This window comes from Coturnix japonica, chromosome 11, assembly GCF_054131305.1.
Source record: "Coturnix japonica strain WE chromosome 11, WE-NBRP24, whole genome shotgun sequence".
NCBI classification, from domain to species: Eukaryota; Metazoa; Chordata; class Aves; order Galliformes; family Phasianidae; genus Coturnix; species Coturnix japonica.
The window spans coordinates 23,695,478-23,723,051 of NC_140673.1; the positions used below are offsets into that span (position 1 = coordinate 23,695,478).

Here is a 27,574-nt window from a genome sequence, read left to right on the forward strand (position 1 = left end):
CTTGTCCACTTTCTTATCAAATCTTGCTCACACATTCAATTTCACCTGCTGAAAAAAGTGTTTAATATCCACTGTATTTAAAAAGCTATAAACCCAAAACACTGTCCAAAGCCAGGTTACGTTGATATCCCAATTTAAATTAAGTTCCCAGCAGAGGGGAAACAAAGTGTTGTGCGTGTTTTATTTAAGTTTAAACTGAGTTGGTTTTGCTTTATCTCTGATTACACACCTGCAACATTCCCACAAAGAAAAGGCCACACAGACCTTTCACAGGCTGTGATTATGAGGACAGCTCTGAAGAGCTCCAGCAGCAGCTTGATACCCAACAGCTGCACTGCATGTAGTCACATCTTCCCACAAGCAGTTAGTTCTCTGCAGGATACAATCCAGCACTGATACACACAGTTCTCAACTTCAGCTGCTGGTCAGTGCTTGCAAACGCTCCAAAACAACCCAAGTACAAATTTTCTTCTCACCAGCGCATCAGAAAAGTACTTTTCTATTCATCTCTTATAGCTCTTAACACATTTCAGCATCCAGTTGACATCCACACACACACTCAGGTGCACACATTCAGTGCCTCAGCTCAAATCTTAGAAAGCTGCAGAAATCAGGAATCCAGATTAGTCGATTAATGCCATCACTCAGCTGGAGGATAGTGCCAAGTCCTCTGAATAATTTCTCTTCCTCGTACAGAGATATAATTCCACAAGTGCCATTGACAGTGCACCTGCACTTGATAACAAACAAACAAAAATCTCTACTTCTCCATTTCAAGTCTCTGTGAGTGGAGAAGTGAGATGCCTTCATTACTAAAAGCATGGCAGATTAGATTTAGATTTAGAGGTAGACAGAGTTTTCCACTCATCAGTGTCTTCTTCCTATCACCAGCTTTATGGAAACCACCTGCAAACTTCAAGCCATTCTTTTAACTGACACTCTGCTGCTTCCATTACCCCCCTAGATTGCTCTAATCAAAAGCGTACCTGGCTACAAATGCCACTCTCCAATCCCAGTTAGAAAAGCAATTACAGAACGCGACCAGCTGGAGCAGCTTTGTTAGAGGCACAATGCAGAAAATAAGATCAGAGGATACTTGCAGAGGATGCGGTGCAGTTGTCATAGAAGCACACCTCTTGCTGCCTGGCACCGGGAGCTGGGCTGTGCGTGAGATGCTGCAGGTTCTGTAACATCACAGGCAGTGCTGGAGCACAAGCATTTCAAAGAGAATTCCACCTCCTTGCTTGAATTTGGCTTTTCCTTCCTCCTTCTCCTCCTCTGATCACTGAAGTGAAACTGGAAGGACGGCGTCACGAATTTCTGATGGCACATCATTACTGAAGCTGCACTCAACAAGCATTTGGGCTGAACGCCTTCAGAGGGCTAACCCAGAACTTGTGCTCAAATCCCCAAGCCAAGACTCCCAATTCCTTTCTCCAGTCCCCACCTTCCTCTCACTCTCTTGCTGCTCCAGCCTTTCCCTTGTCAGGACTCCACAATGAACTGGTTCAGAGAACAGGCAGATCCCAGCTGAAAATAATTCCTCCTTCAACTTCTCCTGTTCTGTGGGGCTGCTTCTGAAGTTGGTTCAGCTCCTGATGCAGCACAACTGGGGGAGCCAAGCAGGGGTCACTGAGCAGTGGGATGGCAGTCACTAAGCCACTGAGATGAAGGTCATCGAATCATTATGGTGCTAGAAGACCTCTAAGATTACCAAATTTAATCCCAAGCCCACTGGTTGTGTACCTCAGTGCCACAGCTGTGAACACCTCCAGTGACGGTGACCCCACCACCTCCCTGGGCAGCCTGTGCCACTGCATCACCACTATTGCCGAGAAGGAATTTTTCCTAATATCCAACCTGAACCTCTCCTAGTGCAACTTAAGGCATCACTTAAAACAGGCTCACATGGATGGCACTTATACTTAAAACTGCAGAGAAAGAAATATCTGCAATATTAACGTGATCAATCTATGCACTCTGTATATTACACATGCTGTGTAATTCTGACAACTGCAGCTTCTTTTAATATTTGTCACTGCTTTATGTTTAAAGCCCAAACTGACATTTACCACAAATGCTTCGTGTTATATACCAGTGGCAATTTAAAAACGATAGCTTAACTGTTTTGTCATCATCAAATCACCCTATTTCAAAGTCAGAACCTCCTTTTCCTTACTTCCATCTTACTGCTCCTGCACTCAAGATCAGCCAACAAAGAACAGAAAGAAAGGCAGTCTATCACTTAAAAGGACTAAGCAGCAACAGCATGGAACAAGAGAAGAGGCACAGTCACAAGTACAGCTGTACCTATTTGACTCCTGGCTATCCACAGTCACTGACAAATGTGGAAGGAAGAGAAAAAGATCACCAGATACACTCACTTAAAAGGAGAAATAGTAAGGCTAAGTAAAGGCAGAGGCAGAAAACGAATTACATAGTACTGAAGTCAACATGCAGCACTACAGACAAATAGATCAGCAGTGTGCCAAGGCTCACAGGAACATGGTCAGGAGCACTGGAGGCAACTCTGAGAATGATACAATGACAGAAACCATGCTGTAAGGTACAGGGCAGGGAAGAAACAAAAAGCAGCTAAACAAGAGGACTCCGTCACCCCTTCTGTTCAGAACTGAGCAGTAATCCACAAAAGACATTGCTCACATGAAGCATCACCTCTTTTCTATAGACTTAATTTTGTTGTTTTTTTTTTCCAATAAGGTATTGAGAAGTATGTCTACATTAAAAATATCCCTGATCACAAGCTCCACATGTAAGTCAATTCTCTGTTCTAAGAACCCATTCCTTTATGTGCTCTATCGTCTGAAAAAAATGAAGTGTTGATGTTTTGGTTTTTTTTCCATTTCAGGACTAAAACTAAATTCTGAATAAGATCTCTATCTACTAATGGAATTTTACAGCCAATACACGCTGTCCTAAGACGAAAGCTCATAAAGGAAATAAGGCCGTGCCCTTAAGGTCTTATATGCTAGGACTACAAGAGAGATTTATCAGAAGCAGAAAACACAGAATGAGCTATTAGCATAAGTATGGCAAGCAAGCAATAGTTACCAATTTAGATCTATAATCCATGAGACAGATGGAGGCTTTGCTGTGAGTTATATGAATCAAGAGTGGTCACTGTTGAACCTGCGATGTAGAAGCAAAAGGATTACTATGTTCATGATAAAGATGGATAACGAGAATATTACGTAAGACACTAATGAGTAGATAGATTAGACTGCAAACACGCTGCTGTATAAAGGTCTGAACTTCCTGCACTAGAAGTAGAGGGGAAAGCCCTGCAGCACACAAAGCAAAGAGAAATGGTGTTTGAGTTTGTAATAGATACTGAGATAACGGTAGGTAATTGAAGCTACCTATAAATTTTAAGCAAAATTTATTAAAAAGAAGTCATCTAGGTTAATCTGAAGTTTAATTTCCTTCGATGCTCTAGAAGACAGGAATTGTTACACCCTACTTCCTCTCTGAAGGAAAGAGAGCCACAGAGCACCTGAAATGCACCTGTATGTACTTCTGTTTTGCACAGACTGGGTCAAAGTCTACTGCATGGCGATTACAAATGGACATGTATTTGCAACCCCCTTACAGCACATCTATATAAAAATACCTGCCTTAAAGCAATTTTTATTCCAGATTTAGACCAGAAAAGTGTTATTCATTCCTCTTTCTCACACTCACTCTGACCTAAAGGCCAATTTCATCTCTGATCCATTTCCTCTCCATAAAACAAGGGTGAACCCCTCTGAGCTACCTCGATTTGCACTGCACCGCCTTGTGCAGTCACAGAATCACAGAATGACCCGGGTTGGAAGGGACCTCAAGGATCATGTAGTTCCAACCCCCCCTTGCCTGGCAGGGTCACCAAACATACACCTTTACTAGATCAGGATGCCCAGGGCCACGTCCAACAGTACAGCAGTGTGCTGTAACACCCGGGTAAACTCACTTTCTAGAAATAAGCTGCAGTCATCTATTCTAGGTAGCAATTTAGAACCAGCGAGGACAAATCCCTTCTCATGACCCACACAATTGATAAGTGCCCCACCTGGCTCACAAAGGGGCACCTGGTAGCCCAGACTACCCCACATTTTGCTTGTTTCTGGCTCTGTGTTCTCACAGCCCTCTCCTCTGCAGTAGTTGTTCTCTGGAGCTGCCTCTGTCTCTCACTTCAGCACCAGCAATGGTTGCAAGGAACCTTATTTTTGAAGCATCATTCAAACAATTTAATTGCTACATCTAGAACAAAAAAGTCAGTGTAAACACAGAATTTTGTTTTATTAACTGCTTTATTATTGGATTCCGTAATCATCACAATTAGATTTTTGTAGTGGATTTAGTCTGGAATTTGCACACAATGATTAAGTTGTACATATGAATGAATATATAATATGCCAATGAGCAATAAGATTTGTTACTAGGTGATTAAATTTGAGAACAAAAGCTTTAAAAAGTCTGCTAAGAATTTGCTGGATGTGGAACAAAACTCAAGAACCTGTGGCTGTTGTCCCTGTTCTATCAGATCTCTATATTCATAATTACAATGTGCAAGGCACCAGGCAGAGGCTGTTAGATGGATTTCCTCAGGGCATGTTTTCCTCCCTGTCTGGAACCACGCCTCTCCCATTTCCTGCTCAACATCTTCAATTTCAGGGACATGACAAAACTCTCTTATATCCTGAGGCCCTGAGCAACCTTCAGCAGGTAGCAAATGAAGACGATGAACAAGACCTCTAAAAAGAGCCGGACTAATGCGCCTTGGGCAAAGTAGTTGCAGATTTGGTCCAGGGGGAAGGCCGAGCTGAAGAACTGATCCATGCGCTCTGAACTGATGATTCTGCTGACCCAGTACCGGACCCATCTGGGAAAAGCGGAAAGGCCAAGCCAACGGGACCAGCTGGACTCCTGGTGCTCAGCGTCGACAGGCAGTTTCTTCTCATGGACGTCCGTCTTGCTGACCCATTCCCGGATCCTGGGAAGCCACCAGGGCCCCTTGAAGGTCTTCTGAGTCATCTCCAGCGGCTGCTGCTTTGGGCCTTCTGTAACAATGGTGCTGCTGATCCGGTACTGGATGCATTTCAGGCAGGAGAAAAGGCCCAGCCTGCAGGAGCAGTCCATAGCCTGCTTCTTGGTGGAGACAGGCTGCTGCTCCTGACCAAGGACCATCTTGCTGACACTCTTCCAGGTCTTGATAGGGCGCACTGAAATGCCACGCCAACATGGCCCCTTGAAGGCCTCCTGTTCCGTGCCCTTGTCTTCTTGCTTTGGGATCTTTCCAGTGACGACTCTGCTGACCCTGTGCCGGACCCATCTGGGATAAGCAGGAAGGCCCAGCATACAGGTGCAGTCCATAGCCTGCTTCTCGGTGGAGACAGGCTGCTGCTTCTGACCAAGGACCATCTTGCTGACACTCTTCCAGATCCTGATGGTGTACATTGAAAAGCCACGCCAGTCTGGCTCCTTGAAGGCTTCCTGTTCTGTGTCCTTGGCCTGTTGCTTTGAGACGTCTACAATGTCGACTCTGCTGACCCTGTACCTGACCCATGTCGGGCAGGGATGAAGGCCAAGCCGACAGGCCCAGTTGGACGCCTGGACCCGGGTCTCCACAGGAAGCTGCTGCTCAGGGATGGCCGGCTTCTTCTTGCTGCCACAGACCTGGCCCTGAAAGCTGGAATGGCCAAGGCTGTCTCTGAGGTAGGAAAATATGGCCAAAGCCACAATCAGGTAGAGAGTTGTGCTGAGCTTCATGCTCTTCTCTCCCAAGGAACAATGGCAGCACACAACTTGGCTGTTGTTGCAGAGCTCCAGAGGTCACCACCTGCACAGAGCGGATGCCCTGCGTATCTGTGCTGGGGGAGGCTGCCCACCCGACTCCACAGAGACTGATGTCAGCCCGGATTGTGATGTCACAAAGGAGACTGTGACACAGCTGGGCAGGACACGCTCACGTTTTGGGTGACACCTCATGTTTTGGGTGGTGCCGTGAACCTGTCAGCAAGGAGCTGACACCTCAAAATCCTTTGGGGGCAGTGTGGAAACCCCACTTGGAAGGCAAGCCAAAAGCTGAACAGTTCACTAAGCACTGCAGAACTTCGAGCCCCGGGCACAGCTCTGTGGTGCAAAGCACAGCTGCAGTGACTGCCCTGGATGTGTCTCTGCTCCACGGAGCTCCTACAGAACTGCTCCCAGGCGCTGTTCATCAGATTGCAGGAAAACCCCTTGAAACACCGACATTATGGGATAATAACCCGCGTGCTCACAAACGCCGGGTTTGCTGCTCTGCTCCATCTGTGCTGCACTAAGTAATAAAAGCTGGTCAAACCTATACGCCGTTATTGTCTCAATTTGTGACTTGACAACGCGTGCAACCCGCAAAGCGAGCAGCACATTGTGCCATAAGGGCACGGAGGTTTGTTTCGGTGGCAGCGCGTGCTCCTGCCTCCCGACCCGTGGTACAAACCCGCCCGGCTGCACGGCGCTGGCAGCCCGGGCTCAGGAACCACGCGCAGCACCACCACCTCCAGGTGTCAATAACAGCAAAGAGCAGCTCCGAGCAGCGAGATGGAACTTTGCGAATGGCACCGCAGCCCGACGGCCAAAGCACCGCCACAGCCCATGGCAGCTGGACGAGCAATGACGTTTTCAGCTCGGGAAGGAAGTAAAACAGCACGGGAACAGCTCGGCTCTGCGAGCCCCAAACTGACCCCGAGGCTCGTCAGCACAAGCACAGCGCTGCCCTGCACAGCCGTCCCACCGCCCACCCGACGGAGCTCCTACCTGGGACGGCGGACAGAGGCGGAGGCAGCGCTGTGCTGTGCTGTGCTGTGCTGTGCTGTGCTGTGCTGTGCTGTGCCGAGCCGAGCCGAGCCGAGCCGAGCTGTGCTGAGCCTGCTCGGGTCCCGAGGCCGGTGCTCGCGTGGCGGGAGCCGCCCCCCGCCGGCACCTGAGGCGGCCACGGAGGCGGAGCCGCTCTCAACGCCCGGGCGGCAGCGGAGCCGCGGCGCAGTGCAGTGCTGGTCCTGCCCGCTGTGCTGGGGCTGACGGTGCGATGTTTGCCCCGAGGGGATCCCGGCGGGTGCCGCTCAGCTCACGCCGCGCACCGCGGGCGGGGATGGTTGCGGCGGGGCGCGGAGTGATGCTGCTGCTGCTGCTGCTGCTGCTGCTGCTGCTGCTGCTGGGAAGGAAAAGAGGTGAAATTGGGGTGTGCTCACTGCACCAGGCTACAAAAGGCCTCTCGTCCTTAAAATCCTACAGACAGACCCCAGGGTTCAGAGTCAAAGCCTTGATTTGTGCTCTGCCCGCACTGTGGTGGGGAAAGCAGCCTCTAAAGTGGAGCTCTGGGACAAAGTGTCCAGTGATGATCCCTCTCAGGGAGGGCCATTATCCCCCTGTGTCACCCTGTGGATGAGCCAGTCCCCTGGGGAGAGGTAATGGGCCGCAGGGAGCGTGCTCTCCTTGGAAGCTTGCACAGACAAGGTCTCTGTGGTTCCCTGCTCCCCACCAGCTGCCCCCTTCTATGTGATACATCCCAATTACTCACCTGTTCTCAAGGAATTCCACACATCTCCAGAGGCACCAATAAACCTTCAGCAGGTCCCAAATGAAGATGAAGAACAAGCCCTCTAAGAAGAGTCGGACTAATGCGCCTTTGGCAATGTAGTCCGAGACTTGGTCCAGGTGGAAGGACAAGCTGAAGAACTGATCCATGCCCTCTGAGCTGATGATTCTGCTGACCCAGTACCGGACCCATCTGGGAAAAGCGGAAAGGCCAAGCCAACGGGACCAGCTGGACTCCTGGTGCTCAGCATTGACAGGCAGTTTCTTCTCATGGACGTCCGTCTTGCTGACCCATTCCCGGATCCTGGGAAGCCACCAGGGCCCCTTGAAGGTCTTCTGACTCATCTCCAGCGGCTGCTGCTTTGGGCCTTCTGTAACAACAGCTGAGCTGATCCGGTAATGGATGCATTTCAGGCAGGAGAAAACGCCCAGCCTACAGGAGCAGTCCATAGCCTGCTTCTTGGTGGAGACAGGCTGCTGCTCCTGACCAAGGACCATCTTGCTGACACTCTTCCAGGTCTTGATAAAGCGCACTGAAATGCCATGCCAGTATTGTCCCTTGAAGGCCTCCTGTTCCATGCCCTTGGCTTCTTGCTTTGAGACCTTCACAGTGTCGACTCTGCTGACCCTGTGCCGGACCCATCTGGGATAATCAGAACGGCCGGGCCAACCGGGCCCTATGGTCACCTGGTGTTCAGCGTCGACAGGCCGTTTCTTCACAGGGAAGAGCATCTTGGCGACTCTTTCCTGGATCCTGGGAAGCCACCAGGGCCCCTTGAAGGTCTTCTGAGTCATCTCCAGCGGCTGCTGCTTTGGGTCTTCTGTAACAACAGCTGAGCTGATCCGGTACTGGATGCATTTCAGGCAGGAGAAAAGGCCCAGCCTACAGGAGCAGTCCATAGCCTGCTTCTTGGTGGAGACAGGCTGCTGCTCCTGATGAAGGACCATCTTGCTGACACTCTTCCAGATCTTGATAGTGTCCATTGAAAAGCCACGCCAGTTTGGCCCCTTGAAGGCTTCCTGTTCCGTGCCCTTGGCCTGTTGCTTTGAGACCTTCACAATGTCGACTCTGCTGACCCTGTACCTGACCCATTTTGGGCAGGGAAGAAGGCCAAGCCGACAGGCCCAGTTGGACGCCTGGACCCGGGTCTCCACAGGAAGCTGCTTCTCAGGGATGGCCGGCTTCTTCTTGCTGCCAGAGACCTGGCCCTGAAAGCTGGAATGGCCAAGGCTGTCTCTGAGATAAGAAAATATGGCCAAAGCCACAGTAAGGGAGAGAGTTGTGCTGAGCTTCATGCTCTTCTCTCCCAAGGAAAACAATGACACCCCACAAATTGGCTGCGACCAAGAGCAGAGCTCCAGAGGTCACCACCTGCACAGAGCGGCTGCCCTGCGTATCTGTGCTGGGGGAGGCTGCCCACCCGATTCCACAGAGACTGATGTCAGCCCGGATTGTGATGTCACAAAGGAGACTGTGACACAGCTGGGCAGGACACGCTCACGTTTTGGGTGACACCTCATGTTTTGGGTGGTGCCGTGAACCTGTCAGCAAGGAGGAGCTGTGGCCAGAGCCACATCCAGGTGCCTTTCAGCGCTGGCTCCATTAGGGAAACTGACACAATTCACCTCAAAATCCTTTGGGGGCAGTGTGGAAACCCCACTTGGAAGGCAAGCCAAAAGCTGAACAGTTCACTAAGCACTGCAGAACTTCGAGCCCCGGGCACAGCTCTGTGGTGCAAAGCACAGCTGCAGTGACTGCCCTGGATGTGTCTCTGCTCCACGGAGCTCCTACAGAACTGCTCCCAGGCGCTGTTCATCAGATTGCAGGAAAACCCCTTGAAACACCGACATTATGGGATAATAACCCGCGTGCTCACAAACGCCGGGTTTGCTGCCCTGCTCCATCTGTGCTGCACTAAGTAATAAAAGCTGGTCAAACCTATACGCCGTTATTGTCTCAATTTGTGACTTGACAACGCGTGCAATCCGCAAAGCGAGCAGCACATTGTCACGGAGTTCTCTCTAGAGCTCACTCCGGGAGAGTGGGAACAAACCCGGGGCAGCAGGAACAAAAGCCCCCCCCCTTTTCTCTATCGGCACAGCGCGGCGCAGCCCGGCCCGGCCACGTGCGTTTCGGGAGAGGGGAGATTGCGATTAGGTCTAACAAAAAATGAAGGAGAAAAAAGGTGATCTGAGAACGAATGGCATTTTAATAACATAATAACGCTAAACAACAACAAGAGAGTTTCAACAAAGAGAATACCAAGTCCCCAATCTCACCGATGGAGCTGTGGAAGGCAGGAAGCTCTGACTACGTCGTCTCTTCGCAGGGAGCCAGGCCAGCAACCCCGTCCCCTTCCTCACTTCCCTTCTGGTGCCCCTCCCCACATGCCCATTTAAGGCAGTCCACAGAAAAAAAACTTGTCCCCTTTTCTCCCATTATTAGGCATGGTGTTCTGATGTGGAATACCAACACCAACCAAATTACAAAACCATAACATTCCACCCCTTATTACGCATCAACACATCACGCCTAACTTTTATCAACATATAAACAGAACAGTAGTTAACATGCATTACATATGTACATACAGATATATATATATATATACACACATGGAATCACAGGCTGCACTCCCCCAGCATCAAATTTCCCTGTGGCACACACTGAACATCCCCATCCTTCTGCATCACCCACCAGGTGCACCCAGGTCCTTGTGCAAAGACAGTTCCACGGAGGGGCCTCCCCTTTCCAGAGGCTGGGAGGACCCAAACTGCTTTTCCCAGCATATTCTTTACATGCACCACAGGAACCTTGTCTCCCTCCACGGTACGCAGGGAGTTGGACTGTGTAGGGCCGTCTCGGTTGGCTGATCCTCGGGTGTTTACCAGCCAGGTGGCTTCTGCTAGATGTTTCTCCCAGTTCTTAAATGTTCCACCACCCATTGCTTTCAGCGTGGTTTTCAGCAAACCGTTGTGGCGCTCGATCTTACCAGCGGCTGGTGCGTGATAGGGGATGTGATAGATCCACTCGATGCCATGTTCTTTGGCCCAGGTGCTCACCAGTGAATTTTTGAAATGAGTCCCATTGTCTGATTCGATCCTCTCTGGGATGCCATGTCACCACAGGATTTGTGTCTCTAGGCCTAATATGGTGTTTCTGGCAGTGGCATGGGGCACCGCATATGTCTCAAGCCACCCGGTGGTTACCTCCACCATGGTGAGTACATAGTGCTTACCATTACGAGTCTTTGGCAGGGTGATATAATCAATCTGCCATGCCTCCCCATATTTATACTTTTCCCATCGCCCTTCCCCCCAGAGAGGTCTCATCCTCTTGGCCTGTTTGATCATGGCACAGGTGTCACAATCATGGATGATCTGCGCAATAGCGTCCATAGTTATGTCCACCCCTCGGTCTCTAGCCCACTTATGTGTTCCATCTCTGCCTTGATGGCCTGAGGTCTCATGGGCCCACCGAGCTAGGAATAACTCTCCCTTATTCTGCCAGTCCAGGTCTATCTCAGCCACCTCAATTCTGGCAGCTCGATCTACCTGGTGGTTATTTTGTTGCTCCTCTGTCGCTCGACTCTTGGGCACGTGGGCATCTACGTGACGCACCTTTAGGACCATGTTCTTTATTCGGGCAGCAATGTTCTTCCATAGTTCAGCGGCCCAAACAGGTTTACCTTTCCGCTGCCAGTTGTTTTGCTCCCATTGCTGCAACCACCCCCATAAGGCATTGGCCACCATCCATGAGTCAGTATAGAGGTAAAGCACTGGCCATTTCTCCCGCTCAGCAATGTCTAGGGCCAGCTGGACAGCCTTTACCTCCGCAAATTGACTCGATTCTCCTCTTCCTTCCGTGGCCTCTGCAACTTGTCGTGTGGGGCTCCACACTGCAGCCTTCCATCTGCGATGTTTCCCAACAATGCGGCACGATCCATCAGTGAACAGGGCGAACTTCTTTTCGTTTTCCGGAAGTTCATTGTACGGGGGAGCCTCTTTGGCGCGTGACACCTCTTCTGCTGGTGGTGCTTCAAACTTTTTACCTTCAGGCCAGTCCATGATCACTTCTAGGATCCCTGGACGGCTGAGGTTCCCCACCTGGGCCCGCTGTGTGATTAGTGCAACCCACTTACTCCATGTGGCGTCTGTGGCATGGTGAGTGGAGGGAACCTGCCCTTTAAACATCCAATTCAGCACTGGAAGTCGAGGTGCCAGGAGAAGCTGTATTTCGGTGCCAATTACCTCAGAGGCAGCCCGGACCCCTTCATATGCCGCTAGGATCTCCTTCTCAGTTGGAGTGTAGCCCTCTTCCGACCCCCTGTATGCTCTACTCCAGAATCCTAGGGGTCGGCCTCGGGTCTCATCTGAGGTTCTCTGCCACAAGCTCCAAGTGGGACCTTTCTCCCCAGCAGCCATGTAAAGGATGTTCTTCACATCCTGTCCCATCCGTACTGGCCCCAGAGCCACAGCACGGGCTATCTCTTGCTTGATTTGCTCAAAGGCCTGCTGCTGTTCAGGGCCCCACGCGAAGCTATTCTTCTTTCGGGTCACCTGATAGAGGGGGCTCACAATGAGGCTATAATTTGGGATGTGCATCCTCCAGAAGCCTACCACACCCAGGAAGGACTGTGTCTCTTTTTTGTCAGTGGGCGCAGACATTGCAGTAATTTTGTTGATCACGTCAGTTGGGATGTGGCGATGCCCATCTTAACATTTCACCCCTAGAAACTGGATTTCTTGGGCAGGGCCCTTCACTTTGTCTCGCTTAATAGCGAAACCAGCAGACAGGAGGATCTGGATTATCCGTTCTCCTTTTTTAAAAACCTCCGTCGCTGTATCACCCCACACAACGATATCATCTATATACTGCAGGTGCTCTGGAGCACCGCCCTGTTCCAATGTGGCTTGGATCAGCCCATGGCAGATGGTCGGGCTGTGTTTCCACCCCTGGGGCAAACGATTCCAAGTGTACTGAACACCCCTCCAAGTAAAGGCAAACTGTGGCCTACACTCTGTGGCCAAAGGGACAGAGAAGAATGCATTGGCAATATCTATGGTGGCATACCATTTTGCCTCTTTCGATTCCAGTTCATACTGGAGTTCCAACATGTCTGGCACTGCAGCACTCAATGGGGGTGTGACCTCATTAAGGCCACGATAGTCCACTGTCAGCCTCCATTCTCCACTGGCTTTGCGCACTGGCCATATGGGGCTATTGGAAGGTGAATGGGTCTTACTAATTACTCCCTGACTTTCTAGTTGTTGAATGAGCTTATGGATGGGGAGCAAGGAATCCCTATTAGTACGGTACTGTCGTCTGTGTACTGTTCTCGTGGCAATTGGCACCCGTTGTTCTTCCACCCGTAGTAACCCCACAGCAGACGGGTCCCCTGATAGGCCAGGCAAATCAGACAGCTGCTTAATGTTGTCTGTTTCTATAGCAGCTATTCCAAAAGCCCATCTGTATCCTTTGGGGTCCTTGAAATGTCTCCTTCTTAGGTAATCTATTCCAAGTATGCAAGGAGCCCCCTGGCCAGTCACTATACGATGTCTCTGCCAGTCTCTACCAGTGAGGCTTATCTCGGCCTCCAACACAGATAGTTCCTGCGAACCCCCAGTCACCCCATGTATATGTATCCGTTCTGTCCCTTCGAAGCCTGAGGGTATCAGAGTGCACTGTGCACCGGTATCCACCAGTGCTTTATATTTTTGTGGTTCTGATGTGCCAGGCCACCGAATCCACACCGTCCAATACACTCTATTAACCCTCTCCCCCCCCGGCTGAGGGCAGGGCCCCTCTATTGGTTGTCTGAAGCGGTAGAGGCAACCTCAGTAGTGGCTGACCTCTTTTGTAATTTTCTTACCCGTGCTCGCAGTACAAAGTTGGGTTCGTCATGCCACTTCCTCATATCCTCTCCATGGTCACGCAGGTAGTTCCACATGGCACCACGTGACATAGGCTCACTGCGGTCCTTCACTCGGACAGGTGTGCGTTTGCGTCTGACAGCTGAGACTGCCACAGGTTCGCTGTGGTTCCTTGCCGCAGACCAGCTCTTCTGCATGTTGTCTTGTTTTCTCTCCATTCAGTCCATTCTATCCACCATTTGACAGATGGCTGCGATGGTGGTACGGTGTGGCAGTAGTGTGTATTCGATAATTTTGCAGTGAAAGGATGAGCTCAAAAATTGCAGGTCTTCTATCCAGCTCATCATACCTGTTAGAGTTCGTCAATACTATACTGGAATACTTCCCTGGTGCTGACCGTATGAGTTTCTTGCATATTTCCGGAGTACAGCTCACCTTTTCTGGGTCATGGTAATCCTCTGGGTCCCCAGGGACAAACGTGGGATCTAACAGCATTTCTGCCACAGCCATTTCTCTCAGGTACTGGATACCTTCCTCAGCTGTACTCCATTTTTCCAGTACAGGCTCCAAATCACTTTTGAGAAGACAGGTTGCCTATTTCTGGTATAATAATTCTAGGTAGCAATTTAGAACCAGCGAGGACAAATCCCTTCTCATGACCCACACAATTGATAAGTGCCCCACCTGGCTCACAAAGGGGCACCTGGTAGCCCAGACTACCCCACATTTTGCTTGTTTCTGGCTCTGTGTTCTCACAGCCCTCTCCTCTGCAGTAGTTGTTCTCTGGAGCTGCCTCTGTCTCTCACTTCAGCACCAGCAATGGTTGCAAGGAACCTTATTTTTGAAGCATCATTCAAACAATTTAATTGCTACATCTAGAACAAAAAAGTCAGTGTAAACACAGAATTTTGTTTTATTAACTGCTTTATTATTGGATTCCGTAATCATCACAATTAGATTTTTGTAGTGGATTTAGTCTGGAATTTGCACACAATGATTAAGTTGTACATATGAATGAATATATAATATGCCAATGAGCAATAAGATTTGTTACTAGGTGATTAAATTTGAGAACAAAAGCTTTAAAAAGTCTGCTAAGAATTTGCTGGATGTGGAACAAAACTCAAGAACCTGTGGCTGTTGTCCCTGTTCTATCAGATCTCTATATTCATAATTACAATGTGCAAGGCACCAGGCAGAGGCTGTTAGATGGATTTCCTCAGGGCATGTTTTCCTCCCTGTCTGGAACCACGCCTCTCCCATTTCCTGCTCAACATCTTCAATTTCAGGGACATGACAAAACTCTCTTATATCCTGAGGCCCTGAGCAACCTTCAGCAGGTAGCAAATGAAGATGATGAACAAGACCTCTAAAAAGAGCCGGACTAATGCGCCTTGGGCAAAGTAGTTGCAGACTTGGTCCAGGGGGAAGGCCGAGCTGAAGAACTGATCCATGCGCTCTGAACTGATGATTCTGCTGACCCAGTACCGGACCCATCTGGGAAAAGCGGAAAGGCCAAGCCAACGGGACCAGCTGGACTCCTGGTGCTCAGCGTCAATACGCAGTTGCTTCTCAGGGAAGACCGTCTTGCTGACCCATTCCCGGATCCTGGGAAGCCACCAGGGCCCCTTGAAGTTCTTCTGAGTCATCTCCAGCGGCTGCTGCTTTGGGCCTTCTGTAACAACGGTGCTGCTGATCCGGTACTGGATGCATTTCAGGCAGGAGAAAAGGCCCAGCATACAGGTGCAGTCCATAGCCTGCTTCTCGGTGGAGACAGGCTGCTGCTTCTGACCAAGGACCATCTTGCTGACACTCTTCCAGATCCTGATGGTGTACATTGAAAAGCCACGCCAGCCTGGCTCCTTGAAGGCTTCCTGTTCTGTGTCCTTGGCCTGTTGCTTTGAGACGTCTACAATGTCGACTCTGCTGACCCTGTACCTGACCCATGTCGGGCAGGGATGAAGGCCAAGCCGACAGGCCCAGTTGGACGCCTGGACCCGGGTCTCCACAGGAAGCTGCTGCTCAGGGATGGCCGGCTTCTTCTTGCTGCCACAGACCTGGCCCTGAAAGCTGGAACGGCCAAGGCTGTCTCTGAGGTGGGAAATATGGCCAAAGCCATATATGAGGAGCTGACACCTCAAAATCCTTTGGGGGCAGTGTGGAAACCCCACTTGGAAGGCAAGCCAAAAGCTGAACAGTTCACTAAGCACTGCAGAACTTCGAGCCCCGGGCACAGCTCTGTGGTGCAAAGCACAGCTGCAGTGACTGCCCTGGATGTGTCTCTGCTCCACGGAGCTCCTACAGAACTGCTCCCAGGCGCTGTTCATCAGATTGCAGGAAAACCCCTTGAAACACCGACATTATGGGATAATAACCCGCGTGCTCACAAACGCCGGGTTTGCTGCTCTGCTCCATCTGTGCTGCACTAAGTAATAAAAGCTGGTCAAACCTATACGCCGTTATTGTCTCAATTTGTGACTTGACAACGCGTGCAATCCGCAAAGCGAGCAGCACATTGTGCCATAAGGGCACGGAGGTTTGTTTCGGTGGCAGCGCGTGCTCCTGCCTCCCGACCCGTGGTACAAACCCGCCCGGCTGCACGGCGCTGGCAGCCCGGGCTCAGGAACCACGCGCAGCACCACCACCTCCAGGTGTCAATAACAGCAAAGAGCAGCTCCGAGCAGCGAGATGGAACTTTGCGAATGGCACCGCAGCCCGACGGCCAAAGCACCGCCACAGCCCATGGCAGCTGGACGAGCAATGACGTTTTCAGCTCGGGAAGGAAGTAAAACAGCACGGGAACAGCTCGGCTCTGCGAGCCCCAAACTGACCCCGAGGCTCGTCAGCACAAGCACAGCGCTGCCCTGCACAGCCGTCCCACCGCCCACCCGACGGAGCTCCTACCTGGGACGGCGGACAGAGGCGGAGGCAGCGCTGTGCTGTGCTGTGCTGTGCTGTGCTGTGCTGTGCTGTGCTGTGCTGTGCTGAGCCGTGCTGAGCCGAGCCGAGCCGAGCCGAGCTGTGCTGAGCCTGCTCGGGTCCCGAGGCCGGTGCTCGCGTGGCGGGAGCCGCCCCCCGCCGGCACCTGAGGCGGCCACGGAGGCGGAGCCGCTCTCAACGCCCGGGCGGCAGCGGAGCCGCGGCGCAGTGCAGTGCTGGTCCTGCCCGCTGTGCTGGGGCTGACGGTGCGATGTTTGCCCCGAGGGGATCCCGGCGGGTGCCGCTCAGCTCACGCCGCGCACCGCGGGCGGGGATGGTTGCGGCGGGGCGCGGAGTGATGCTGCTGCTGCTGCTGCTGCTGCTGCTGCTGCTGGGAAGGAAAAGAGGTGAAATTGGGGTGTGCTCACTGCACCAGGCTACAAAAGGCCTCTCGTCCTTAAAATCCTACAGACAGACCCCAGGGTTCAGAGTCAAAGCCTTGATTTGTGCTCTGCCCGCACTGTGGTGGGGAAAGCAGCCTCTAAAGTGGAGCTCTGGGACAAAGTGTCCAGTGATGATCCCTCTCAGGGAGGGCCATTATCCCCCTGTGTCACCCTGTGGATGAGCCAGTCCCCTGGGGAGAGGTAATGGGCCGCAGGGAGCGTGCTCTCCTTGGAAGCTTGCACAGACAAGGTCTCTGTGGTTCCCTGCTCCCCACCAGCAGCCCCCTTCTATGTGATACATCCCAATTACTCACCTGTTCTCAAGGACTTTCCACCCATCTCCAGAGGCACCAAGCAACCTTCAGCAGGTGCCAAATGAAGATGAAGAACAAGCCCTCTAAGAAGAGTCGGACTAATGCGCCTTTGGCAATGTAGTCCGAGACTTGGTCCAGGTGGAAGGACAAGCTGAAGAACTGATCCATGCCCTCTGAGCTGATGATTCTGCTGACCCAGTACCGGACCCATCTGGGAAAAGCGGAAAGGCCAAGCCAACGGGACCAGCTGGACTCCTGGTGCTCAGCATTGACAGGCAGTTTCTTCTCATGGACGTCCGTCTTGCTGACCCATTCCCGGATCCTGGGAAGCCACCAGGGCCCCTTGAAGGTCTTCTGACTCATCTCCAGGGGCTGCTGCTTTGGGCCTTCTGTAACAACAGCTGAGCTGATCCGGTAATGGATGCATTTCAGGCAGGAGAAAACGCCCAGCCTACAGGAGCAGTCCATAGCCTGCTTCTTGGTGGAGACAGGCTGCTGCTCCTGACCAAGGACCATCTTGCTGACACTCTTCCAGGTCTTGATAAAGCGCACTGAAATGCCATGCCAGTATTGTCCCTTGAAGGCCTCCTGTTCCATGCCCTTGGCTTCTTGCTTTGAGACCTTCACAGTGTCGACTCTGCTGACCCTGTGCCGGACCCATCTGGGATAATCAGAACGGCCGGGCCAACCGGGCCCTATGGTCACCTGGTGTTCAGCGTCGACAGGCCGTTTCTTCGCAGGGAAGAGCATCTTGGCGACTCTTTCCTGGATCCTGGGAAGCCACCAGGGCCCCTTGAAGGTCTTCTGAGTCATCTCCAGCGGCTGCTGCTTTGGGCCTTCTGTAACAACAGCTGAGCTGATCCGGTACTGGATGCATTTCAGGCAGGAGAAAAGGCCCAGCCTACAGGAGCAGTCCATAGCCTGCTTCTTGGTGGAGACAGGCTGCTGCTCCTGATGAAGGACCATCTTGCTGACACTCTTCCAGATCTTGATAGTGTCCATTGAAAAGCCACGCCAGTTTGGCCCCTTGAAGGCTTCCTGTTCCGTGCCCTTGGCCTGTTGCTTTGAGACCTTCACAATGTCGACTCTGCTGACCCTGTACCTGACCCATTTTGGGCAGGGAAGAAGGCCAAGCCGACAGGCCCAGTTGGACGCCTGGACCCGGGTCTCCACAGGAAGCTGCTTCTCAGGGATGGCCGGCTTCTTCTTGCTGCCAGAGACCTGGCCCTGAAAGCTGGAATGGCCAAGGCTGTCTCTGAGATAAGAAAATATGGCCAAAGCCACAGTAAGGGAGAGAGTTGTGCTGAGCTTCATGCTCTTCTCTCCCAAGGAAAACAATGACACCCCACAAATTGGCTGCGACCAAGAGCAGAGCTCCAGAGGTCACCACCTGCACAGAGCGGCTGCCCTGCGTATCTGTGCTGGGGGAGGCTGCCCACCCGATTCCACAGAGACTGATGTCAGCCCGGATTGTGATGTCACAAAGGAGACTGTGACACAGCTGGGCAGGACACGCTCACGTTTTGGGTGACACCTCATGTTTTGGGTGGTGCCGTGAACCTGTCAGCAAGGAGGAGCTGTGGCCAGAGCCACATCCAGGTGCCTTTCAGCACTGGCTCCATTAGGGAAACTGACACAATTCACCTCAAAATCCTTTGGGGGCAGTGTGGAAACCCCACTTGGAAGGCAAGCCAAAAGCTGAACAGTTCACTAAGCACTGCAGAACTTCGAGCCCCGGGCACAGCTCTGTGGTGCAAAGCACAGCTGCAGTGACTGCCCTGGATGTGTCTCTGCTCCACGGAGCTCCTACAGAACTGCTCCCAGGCGCTGTTCATCAGATTGCAGGAAAACCCCTTGAAACACCGACATTATGGGACAATAACCCGCGTGCTCACAAACGCCGGGTTTGCTGCCCTGCTCCATCTGTGCTGCACTAAGTAATAAAAGCTGGTCAAACCAAAAAGCCGCTATTGTCTCATTTTGTGACTTGACAACGCGTGCAATCCGCAAAGCGAGCAGCACATTGTGCCATAAGGGCACGGAGGTTTGTTTCGGTGGCAGCGCGTGCTCCTGCCTCCCGACCCGTGGTACAAACCCGCCCGGCTGAATGACCCAGGTTGGAAGGGACCTCAAGGATCATGTAGTTCCAACCCCCCCTTGCCTGGCAGGGCCACCAAACATACACCTTTACTAGATCAGGATGCCCAGGGCCACGTCCAACAGTACAGCAGTGTGCTGTAACACCCAGGTAAACTCACTTTCTAGAAATAAGCTGCTGTCACCTATTCTAGGTAGCAATTTAGAACCAGCGAGGACAAATCCCTTCTCATGACCCACACAATTGATAAGTGCCCCACCTGGCTCACAAAGGGGCACCTGGTAGCCCAGACTACCCCACATTTTGCTTGTTTCTGGCTCTGTGTTCTCACAGCCCTCTCCTCTGCAGTAGTTGTTCTCTGGAGCTGCCTCTGTCTCTCACTTCAGCACCAGCAATGGTTGCAAGGAACCTTATTTTTGAAGCATCATTCAAACAATTTAATTGCTACATCTAGAACAAAAAAGTCAGTGTAAACACAGAATTTTGTTTTATTAACTGCTTTATTATTGGATTCCGTAATCATCACAATTAGATTTTTGTAGTGGATTTAGTCTGGAATTTGCACACAATGATTAAGTTGTACATATGAATGAATATATAATATGCCAATGAGCAATAAGATTTGTTACTAGGTGATTAAATTTGAGAACAAAAGCTTTAAAAAGTCTGCTAAGAATTTGCTGGATGTGGAACAAAACTCAAGAACCTGTGGCTGTTGTCCCTGTTCTATCAGATCTCTATATTCATAATTACAATGTGCAAGGCACCAGGCAGAGGCTGTTAGATGGATTTCCTCAGGGCATGTTTTCCTCCCTGTCTGGAACCACGCCTCTCCCATTTCCTGCTCAACATCTTCAATTTCAGGGACATGACAAAACTCTCTTATATCCTGAGGCCCTGAGCAACCTTCAGCAGGTAGCAAATGAAGACGATGAACAAGACCTCTAAAAAGAGCCGGACTAATGCGCCTTGGGCAAAGTAGTTGCAGACTTGGTCCAGGGGGAAGGCCGAGCTGAAGAACTGATCCATGCGCTCTGAACTGATGATTCTGCTGACCCAGTACCGGACCCATCTGGGAAAAGCGGAAAGGCCAAGCCAACGGGACCAGCTGGACTCCTGGTGCTCAGCGTCGACAGGCAGTTTCTTCTCATGGACGTCCGTCTTGCTGACCCATTCCCGGATCCTGGGAAGCCACCAGGGCCCCTTGAAGGTCTTCTGAGTCATCTCCAGCGGCTGCTGCTTTGGGCCTTCTGTAACAACAGCTGAGCTGATCCGGTACTGGATGCATTTCAGGCAGGAGAAAAGGCCCAGCCTGCAGGAGCAGTCCATAGCCTGCTTCTTGGTGGAGACAGGCTGCTGCTCCTGACCAAGGACCATCTTGCTGACACTCTTCCAGATCCTGATGGTGTACATTGAAAAGCCACGCCAGTCTGGCTCCTTGAAGGCTTCCTGTTCTGTGTCCTTGGCCTGTTGCTTTGAGACGTCTACAATGTCGACTCTGCTGACCCTGTACCTGACCCATGTCGGGCAGGGATGAAGGCCAAGCCGACAGGCCCAGTTGGACGCCTGGACCCGGGTCTCCACAGGAAGCTGCTGCTCAGGGATGGCCGGCTTCTTCTTGCTGCCACAGACCTGGCCCTGAAAGCTGGAACGGCCAAGGCTGTCTCTGAGGTGGGAAATATGGCCAAAGCCATATATGAGGAGCTGACACCTCAAAATCCTTTGGGGGCAGTGTGGAAACCCCACTTGGACGGCAAGCCAAAAGCTGAACAGTTCACTAAGCACTGCAGAACTTCGAGCCCCGGGCACAGCTCTGTGGTGCAAAGCACAGCTGCAGTGACTGCCCTGGATGTGTCTCTGCTCCACGGAGCTCCTACAGAACTGCTCCCAGGCGCTGTTCATCAGATTGCAGGAAAACCCCTTGAAACACCGACATTATGGGATAATAACCCGCATGCTCACAAACGCCGGGTTTGCTGCTCTGCTCCATCTGTGCTGCACTAAGTAATAAAAGCTGGTCAAACCTATACGCCGTTATTGTCTCAATTTGTGACTTGACAACGCGTGCAACCCGCAAAGCGAGCAGCACATTGTGCCATAAGGGCACGGAGGTTTGTTTCGGTGGCAGCGCGTGCTCCTGCCTCCCGACCCGTGGTACAAACCCGCCCGGCTGCACGGCGCTGGCAGCCCGGGCTCAGGAACCACGCGCACCACCACCACCTCCAGGTGTCAATAACAGCAAAGAGCAGCTCCGAGCAGCGAGATGGAACTTTGCGAATGGCACCGCAGCCCGACGGCCAAAGCACCGCCACAGCCCATGGCAGCTGGACGAGCAATGACGTTTTCAGCTCGGGAAGGAAGTAAAACAGCACGGGAACAGCTCGGCTCTGCGAGCCCCAAACTGACCCCGAGGCTCGTCAGCACAAGCACAGCGCTGCCCTGCACAGCCGTCCCACCGCCCACCCGACGGAGCTCCTACCTGGGACGGCGGACAGAGGCGGAGGCAGCGCTGTGCTGTGCTGTGCTGTGCTGTGCTGTGCTGTGCTGTGCTGTGCTGAGCCGTGCTGAGCCGAGCCGAGCCGAGCCGAGCTGTGCTGAGCCTGCTCGGGTCCCGAGGCCGGTGCTCGCGTGGCGGGAGCCGCCCCCCGCCGGCACCTGAGGCGGCCACGGAGGCGGAGCCGCTCTCAACGCCCGGGCGGCAGCGGAGCCGCGGCGCAGTGCAGTGCTGGTCCTGCCCGCTGTGCTGGGGCTGACGGTGCGATGTTTGCCCCGAGGGGATCCCGGCGGGTGCCGCTCAGCTCACGCCGCGCACCGCGGGCGGGGATGGTTGCGGCGGGGCGCGGAGTGATGCTGCTGCTGCTGCTGCTGCTGCTGCTGCTGCTGGGAAGGAAAAGAGGTGAAATTGGGGTGTGCTCACTGCACCAGGCTACAAAAGGCCTCTCGTCCTTAAAATCCTACAGACAGACCCCAGGGTTCAGAGTCAAAGCCTTGATTTGTGCTCTGCCCGCACTGTGGTGGGGAAAGCAGCCTCTAAAGTGGAGCTCTGGGACAAAGTGTCCAGTGATGATCCCTCTCAGGGAGGGCCATTATCCCCCTGTGTCACCCTGTGGATGAGCCAGTCCCCTGGGGAGAGGTAATGGGCCGCAGGGAGCGTGCTCTCCTTGGAAGCTTGCACAGACAAGGTCTCTGTGGTTCCCTGCTCCCCACCAGCAGCCCCCTTCTATGTGATACATCCCAATTACTCACCTGTTCTCAAGGACTTTCCACCCATCTCCAGAGGCACCAAGCAACCTTCAGCAGGTGCCAAATGAAGATGAAGAACAAGCCCTCTAAGAAGAGTCGGACTAATGCGCCTTTGGCAATGTAGTCCGAGACTTGGTCCAGGTGGAAGGACAAGCTGAAGAACTGATCCATGCCCTCTGAGCTGATGATTCTGCTGACCCAGTACCGGACCCATCTGGGAAAAGCGGAAAGGCCAAGCCAACGGGACCAGCTGGACTCCTGGTGCTCAGCATTGACAGGCAGTTTCTTCTCATGGACGTCCGTCTTGCTGACCCATTCCCGGATCCTGGGAAGCCACCAGGGCCCCTTGAAGGTCTTCTGACTCATCTCCAGCGGCTGCTGCTTTGGGCCTTCTGTAACAACAGCTGAGCTGATCCGGTACTGGATGCATTTCAGGCAGGAGAAAAGGCCCAGCCTGCAGGAGCAGTCCATAGCCTGCTTCTTGGTGGAGACAGGCTGCTGCTCCTGACCAAGGACCATCTTGCTGACACTCTTCCAGGTCTTGATAAAGCGCACTGAAATGCCATGCCAGTATTGTCCCTTGAAGGCCTCCTGTTCCATGCCCTTGGCTTCTTGCTTTGAGACCTTCACAGTGTCGACTCTGCTGACCCTGTGCCGGACCCATCTGGGATAATCAGAACGGCCGGGCCAACCGGGCCCTATGGTCACCTGGTGTTCAGCGTCGACAGGCCGTTTCTTCGCAGGGAAGAGCATCTTGGCGACTCTTTCCTGGATCCTGGGAAGCCACCAGGGCCCCTTGAAGGTCTTCTGAGTCATCTCCAGCGGCTGCTGCTTTGGGTCTTCTGTAACAACAGCTGAGCTGATCCGGTACTGGATGCATTTCAGGCAGGAGAAAAGGCCCAGCCTACAGGAGCAGTCCATAGCCTGCTTCTTGGTGGAGACAGGCTGCTGCTCCTGATGAAGGACCATCTTGCTGACACTCTTCCAGATCTTGATAGTGTCCATTGAAAAGCCACGCCAGTTTGGCCCCTTGAAGGCTTCCTGTTCCGTGCCCTTGGCCTGTTGCTTTGAGACCTTCACAATGTCGACTCTGCTGACCCTGTACCTGACCCATTTTGGGCAGGGAAGAAGGCCAAGCCGACAGGCCCAGTTGGACGCCTGGACCCGGGTCTCCACAGGAAGCTGCTTCTCAGGGATGGCCGGCTTCTTCTTGCTGCCAGAGACCTGGCCCTGAAAGCTGGAATGGCCAAGGCTGTCTCTGAGATAAGAAAATATGGCCAAAGCCACAGTAAGGGAGAGAGCTGTGCTGAGCTTCATGCTCTTCTCTCCCAAGGAAAACAATGACACCCCACAAATTGGCTGCGACCAAGAGCAGAGCTCCAGAGGTCACCACCTGCACAGAGCGGCTGCCCTGCGTATCTGTGCTGGGGGAGGCTGCCCACCCGATTCCACAGAGACTGATGTCAGCCCGGATTGTGATGTCACAAAGGAGACTGTGACACAGCTGGGCAGGACACGCTCACGTTTTGGGTGACACCTCATGTTTTGGGTGGTGCCGTGAACCTGTCAGCAAGGAGGAGCTGTGGCCAGAGCCACATCCAGGTGCCTTTCAGCGCTGGCTCCATTAGGGAAACTGACACAATTCACCTCAAAATCCTTTGGGGGCAGTGTGGAAACCCCACTTGGAAGGCAAGCCAAAAGCTGAACAGTTCACTAAGCACTGCAGAACTTCGAGCCCCGGGCACAGCTCTGTGGTGCAAAGCACAGCTGCAGTGACTGCCCTGGATGTGTCTCTGCTCCACGGAGCTCCTACAGAACTGCTCCCAGGCGCTGTTCATCAGATTGCAGGAAAACCCCTTGAAACACCGACATTATGGGATAATAACCCGCGTGCTCACAAACGCCGGGTTTGCTGCCCTGCTCCATCTGTGCTGCACTAAGTAATAAAAGCTGGTCAAACCTATACGCCGTTATTGTCTCAATTTGTGACTTGACAACGCGTGCAATCCGCAAAGCGAGCAGCACATTGTCACGGAGTTCTCTCTAGAGCTCACTCCGGGAGAGTGGGAACAAACCCGGGGCAGCAGGAACAAAAGCCCCCCCCCTTTTCTCTATCGGCACAGCGCGGCGCAGCCCGGCCCGGCCACGTGCGTTTCGGGAGAGGGGAGATTGCGATTAGGTCTAACAAAAAATGAAGGAGAAAAAAGGTGATCTGAGAACGAATGGCATTTTAATAACATAATAACGCTAAACAACAACAAGAGAGTTTCAACAAAGAGAATACCAAGTCCCCAATCTCACCGATGGAGCTGTGGAAGGCAGGAAGCTCTGACTACGTCGTCTCTTCGCAGGGAGCCAGGCCAGCAACCCCGTCCCCTTCCTCACTTCCCTTCTGGTGCCCCTACCCACATGCCCATTTAAGGCAGTCCACAGAAAAAAAACTTGTCCCCTTTTCTCCCATTATTAGGCATGGTGTTCTGATGTGGAATACCAACACCAACCAAATTACAAAACCATAACATTCCACCCCTTATTACGCATCAACACATCACGCCTAACTTTTATCAACATATAAACAGAACAGTAGTTAACATGCATTACATATGTACATACAGATATATATATATATATACACACATGGAATCACAGGCTGCACTCCCCCAGCATCAAATTTCCCTGTGGCACACACTGAACATCCCCATCCTTCTGCATCACCCACCAGGTGCACCCAGGTCCTTGTGCAAAGACAGTTCCACGGAGGGGCCTCCCCTTTCCAGAGGCTGGGAGGACCCAAACTGCTTTTCCCAGCATATTCTTTACATGCACCACAGGAACCTTGTCTCCCTCCACGGTACGCAGGGAGTTGGACTGTGTAGGGCCGTCTCGGTTGGCTGATCCTCGGGTGTTTACCAGCCAGGTGGCTTCTGCTAGATGTTTCTCCCAGTTCTTAAATGTTCCACCACCCATTGCTTTCAGCGTGGTTTTCAGCAAACCGTTGTGGCGCTCGATCTTACCAGCGGCTGGTGCGTGATAGGGGATGTGATAGATCCACTCGATGCCATGTTCTTTGGCCCAGGTGCTCACCAGTGAATTTTTGAAATGAGTCCCATTGTCTGATTCGATCCTCTCTGGGATGCCATGTCACCACAGGATTTGTGTCTCTAGGCCTAATATGGTGTTTCTGGCAGTGGCATGGGGCACCGCATATGTCTCAAGCCACCCGGTGGTTACCTCCACCATGGTGAGTACATAGTGCTTACCATTACGAGTCTTTGGCAGGGTGATATAATCAATCTGCCATGCCTCCCCATATTTATACTTTTCCCATCGCCCTTCCCCCCAGAGAGGTCTCATCCTCTTGGCCTGTTTGATCATGGCACAGGTGTCACAATCATGGATGATCTGCGCAATAGCGTCCATAGTTATGTCCACCCCTCGGTCTCTAGCCCACTTATGTGTTCCATCTCTGCCTTGATGGCCTGAGGTCTCATGGGCCCACCGAGCTAGGAATAACTCTCCCTTATTCTGCCAGTCCAGGTCTATCTCAGCCACCTCAATTCTGGCAGCTCGATCTACCTGGTGGTTATTTTGTTGCTCCTCTGTCGCTCGACTCTTGGGCACGTGGGCATCTACGTGACGCACCTTTAGGACCATGTTCTTTATTCGGGCAGCAATGTTCTTCCATAGTTCAGCGGCCCAAACAGGTTTACCTTTCCGCTGCCAGTTGTTTTGCTCCCATTGCTGCAACCACCCCCATAAGGCATTGGCCACCATCCATGAGTCAGTATAGAGGTAAAGCACTGGCCATTTCTCCCGCTCAGCAATGTCTAGGGCCAGCTGGACAGCCTTTACCTCCGCAAATTGACTCGATTCTCCTCTTCCTTCCGTGGCCTCTGCAACTTGTCGTGTGGGGCTCCACACTGCAGCCTTCCATCTGCGATGTTTCCCAACAATGCGGCACGATCCATCAGTGAACAGGGCGAACTTCTTTTCGTTTTCCGGAAGTTCATTGTACGGGGGAGCCTCTTTGGCGCGTGACACCTCTTCTGCTGGTGGTGCTTCAAACTTTTTACCTTCAGGCCAGTCCATGATCACTTCTAGGATCCCTGGACGGCTGAGGTTCCCCACCTGGGCCCGCTGTGTGATTAGTGCAACCCACTTACTCCATGTGGCGTCTGTGGCATGGTGAGTGGAGGGAACCTGCCCTTTAAACATCCAATTCAGCACTGGAAGTCGAGGTGCCAGGAGAAGCTGTATTTCGGTGCCAATTACCTCAGAGGCAGCCCGGACCCCTTCATATGCCGCTAGGATCTCCTTCTCAGTTGGAGTGTAGCCCTCTTCCGACCCCCTGTATGCTCTACTCCAGAATCCTAGGGGTCGGCCTCGGGTCTCATCTGAGGTTCTCTGCCACAAGCTCCAAGTGGGACCTTTCTCCCCAGCAGCCATGTAAAGGATGTTCTTCACATCCTGTCCCATCCGTACTGGCCCCAGAGCCACAGCACGGGCTATCTCTTGCTTGATTTGCTCAAAGGCCTGCTGCTGTTCAGGGCCCCACGCGAAGCTATTCTTCTTTCGGGTCACCTGATAGAGGGGGCTCACAATGAGGCTATAATTTGGGATGTGCATCCTCCAGAAGCCTACCACACCCAGGAAGGACTGTGTCTCTTTTTTGTCAGTGGGCGCAGACATTGCAGTAATTTTGTTGATCACGTCAGTTGGGATGTGGCGATGCCCATCTTAACATTTCACCCCTAGAAACTGGATTTCTTGGGCAGGGCCCTTCACTTTGTCTCGCTTAATAGCGAAACCAGCAGACAGGAGGATCTGGATTATCCGTTCTCCTTTTTTAAAAACCTCCGTCGCTGTATCACCCCACACAACGATATCATCTATATACTGCAGGTGCTCTGGAGCACCGCCCTGTTCCAATGTGGCTTGGATCAGCCCATGGCAGATGGTCGGGCTGTGTTTCCACCCCTGGGGCAAACCATTCCAAGTGTACTGAACACCCCTCCAAGTAAAGGCAAACTGTGGCCTACACTCTGTGGCCAAAGGGACAGAGAAGAATGCATTGGCAATATCTATGGTGGCATACCATTTTGCCT

At 52.4% G+C, this 27,574-nt stretch overlaps 1 protein-coding gene across 4 annotated transcripts in view; it reads right to left on the reverse strand.

Annotated features, from left to right (window-relative positions):
* Window positions 1-6,926, reverse strand: part of RAB3B (RAB3B, member RAS oncogene family) — a 38,532-nt gene extending 31,606 nt beyond the window's left edge. The window contains exons 1-2 of one of the 4 annotated variants that reach the window (XM_015870580.3): window positions 6,799-6,901; window positions 3,073-3,150 (exon numbers count right to left, since the gene is read on the reverse strand). In XM_015870580.3, coding sequence (XP_015726066.3) covers window positions 3,073-3,093 — 21 coding nt within the window. In that variant the 5' untranslated portion in view covers window positions 3,094-3,150; window positions 6,799-6,901. Of the gene's footprint in view, window positions 1-986; window positions 2,906-3,072; window positions 3,151-6,798 lie in introns of those variants that run through there. The other 3 variants (XM_015870582.3, XM_032446159.2, XM_015870584.3) reach the window with 3 other exon arrangements.
* Window positions 6,927-27,574: the final 20,648 nt, after the last annotated feature.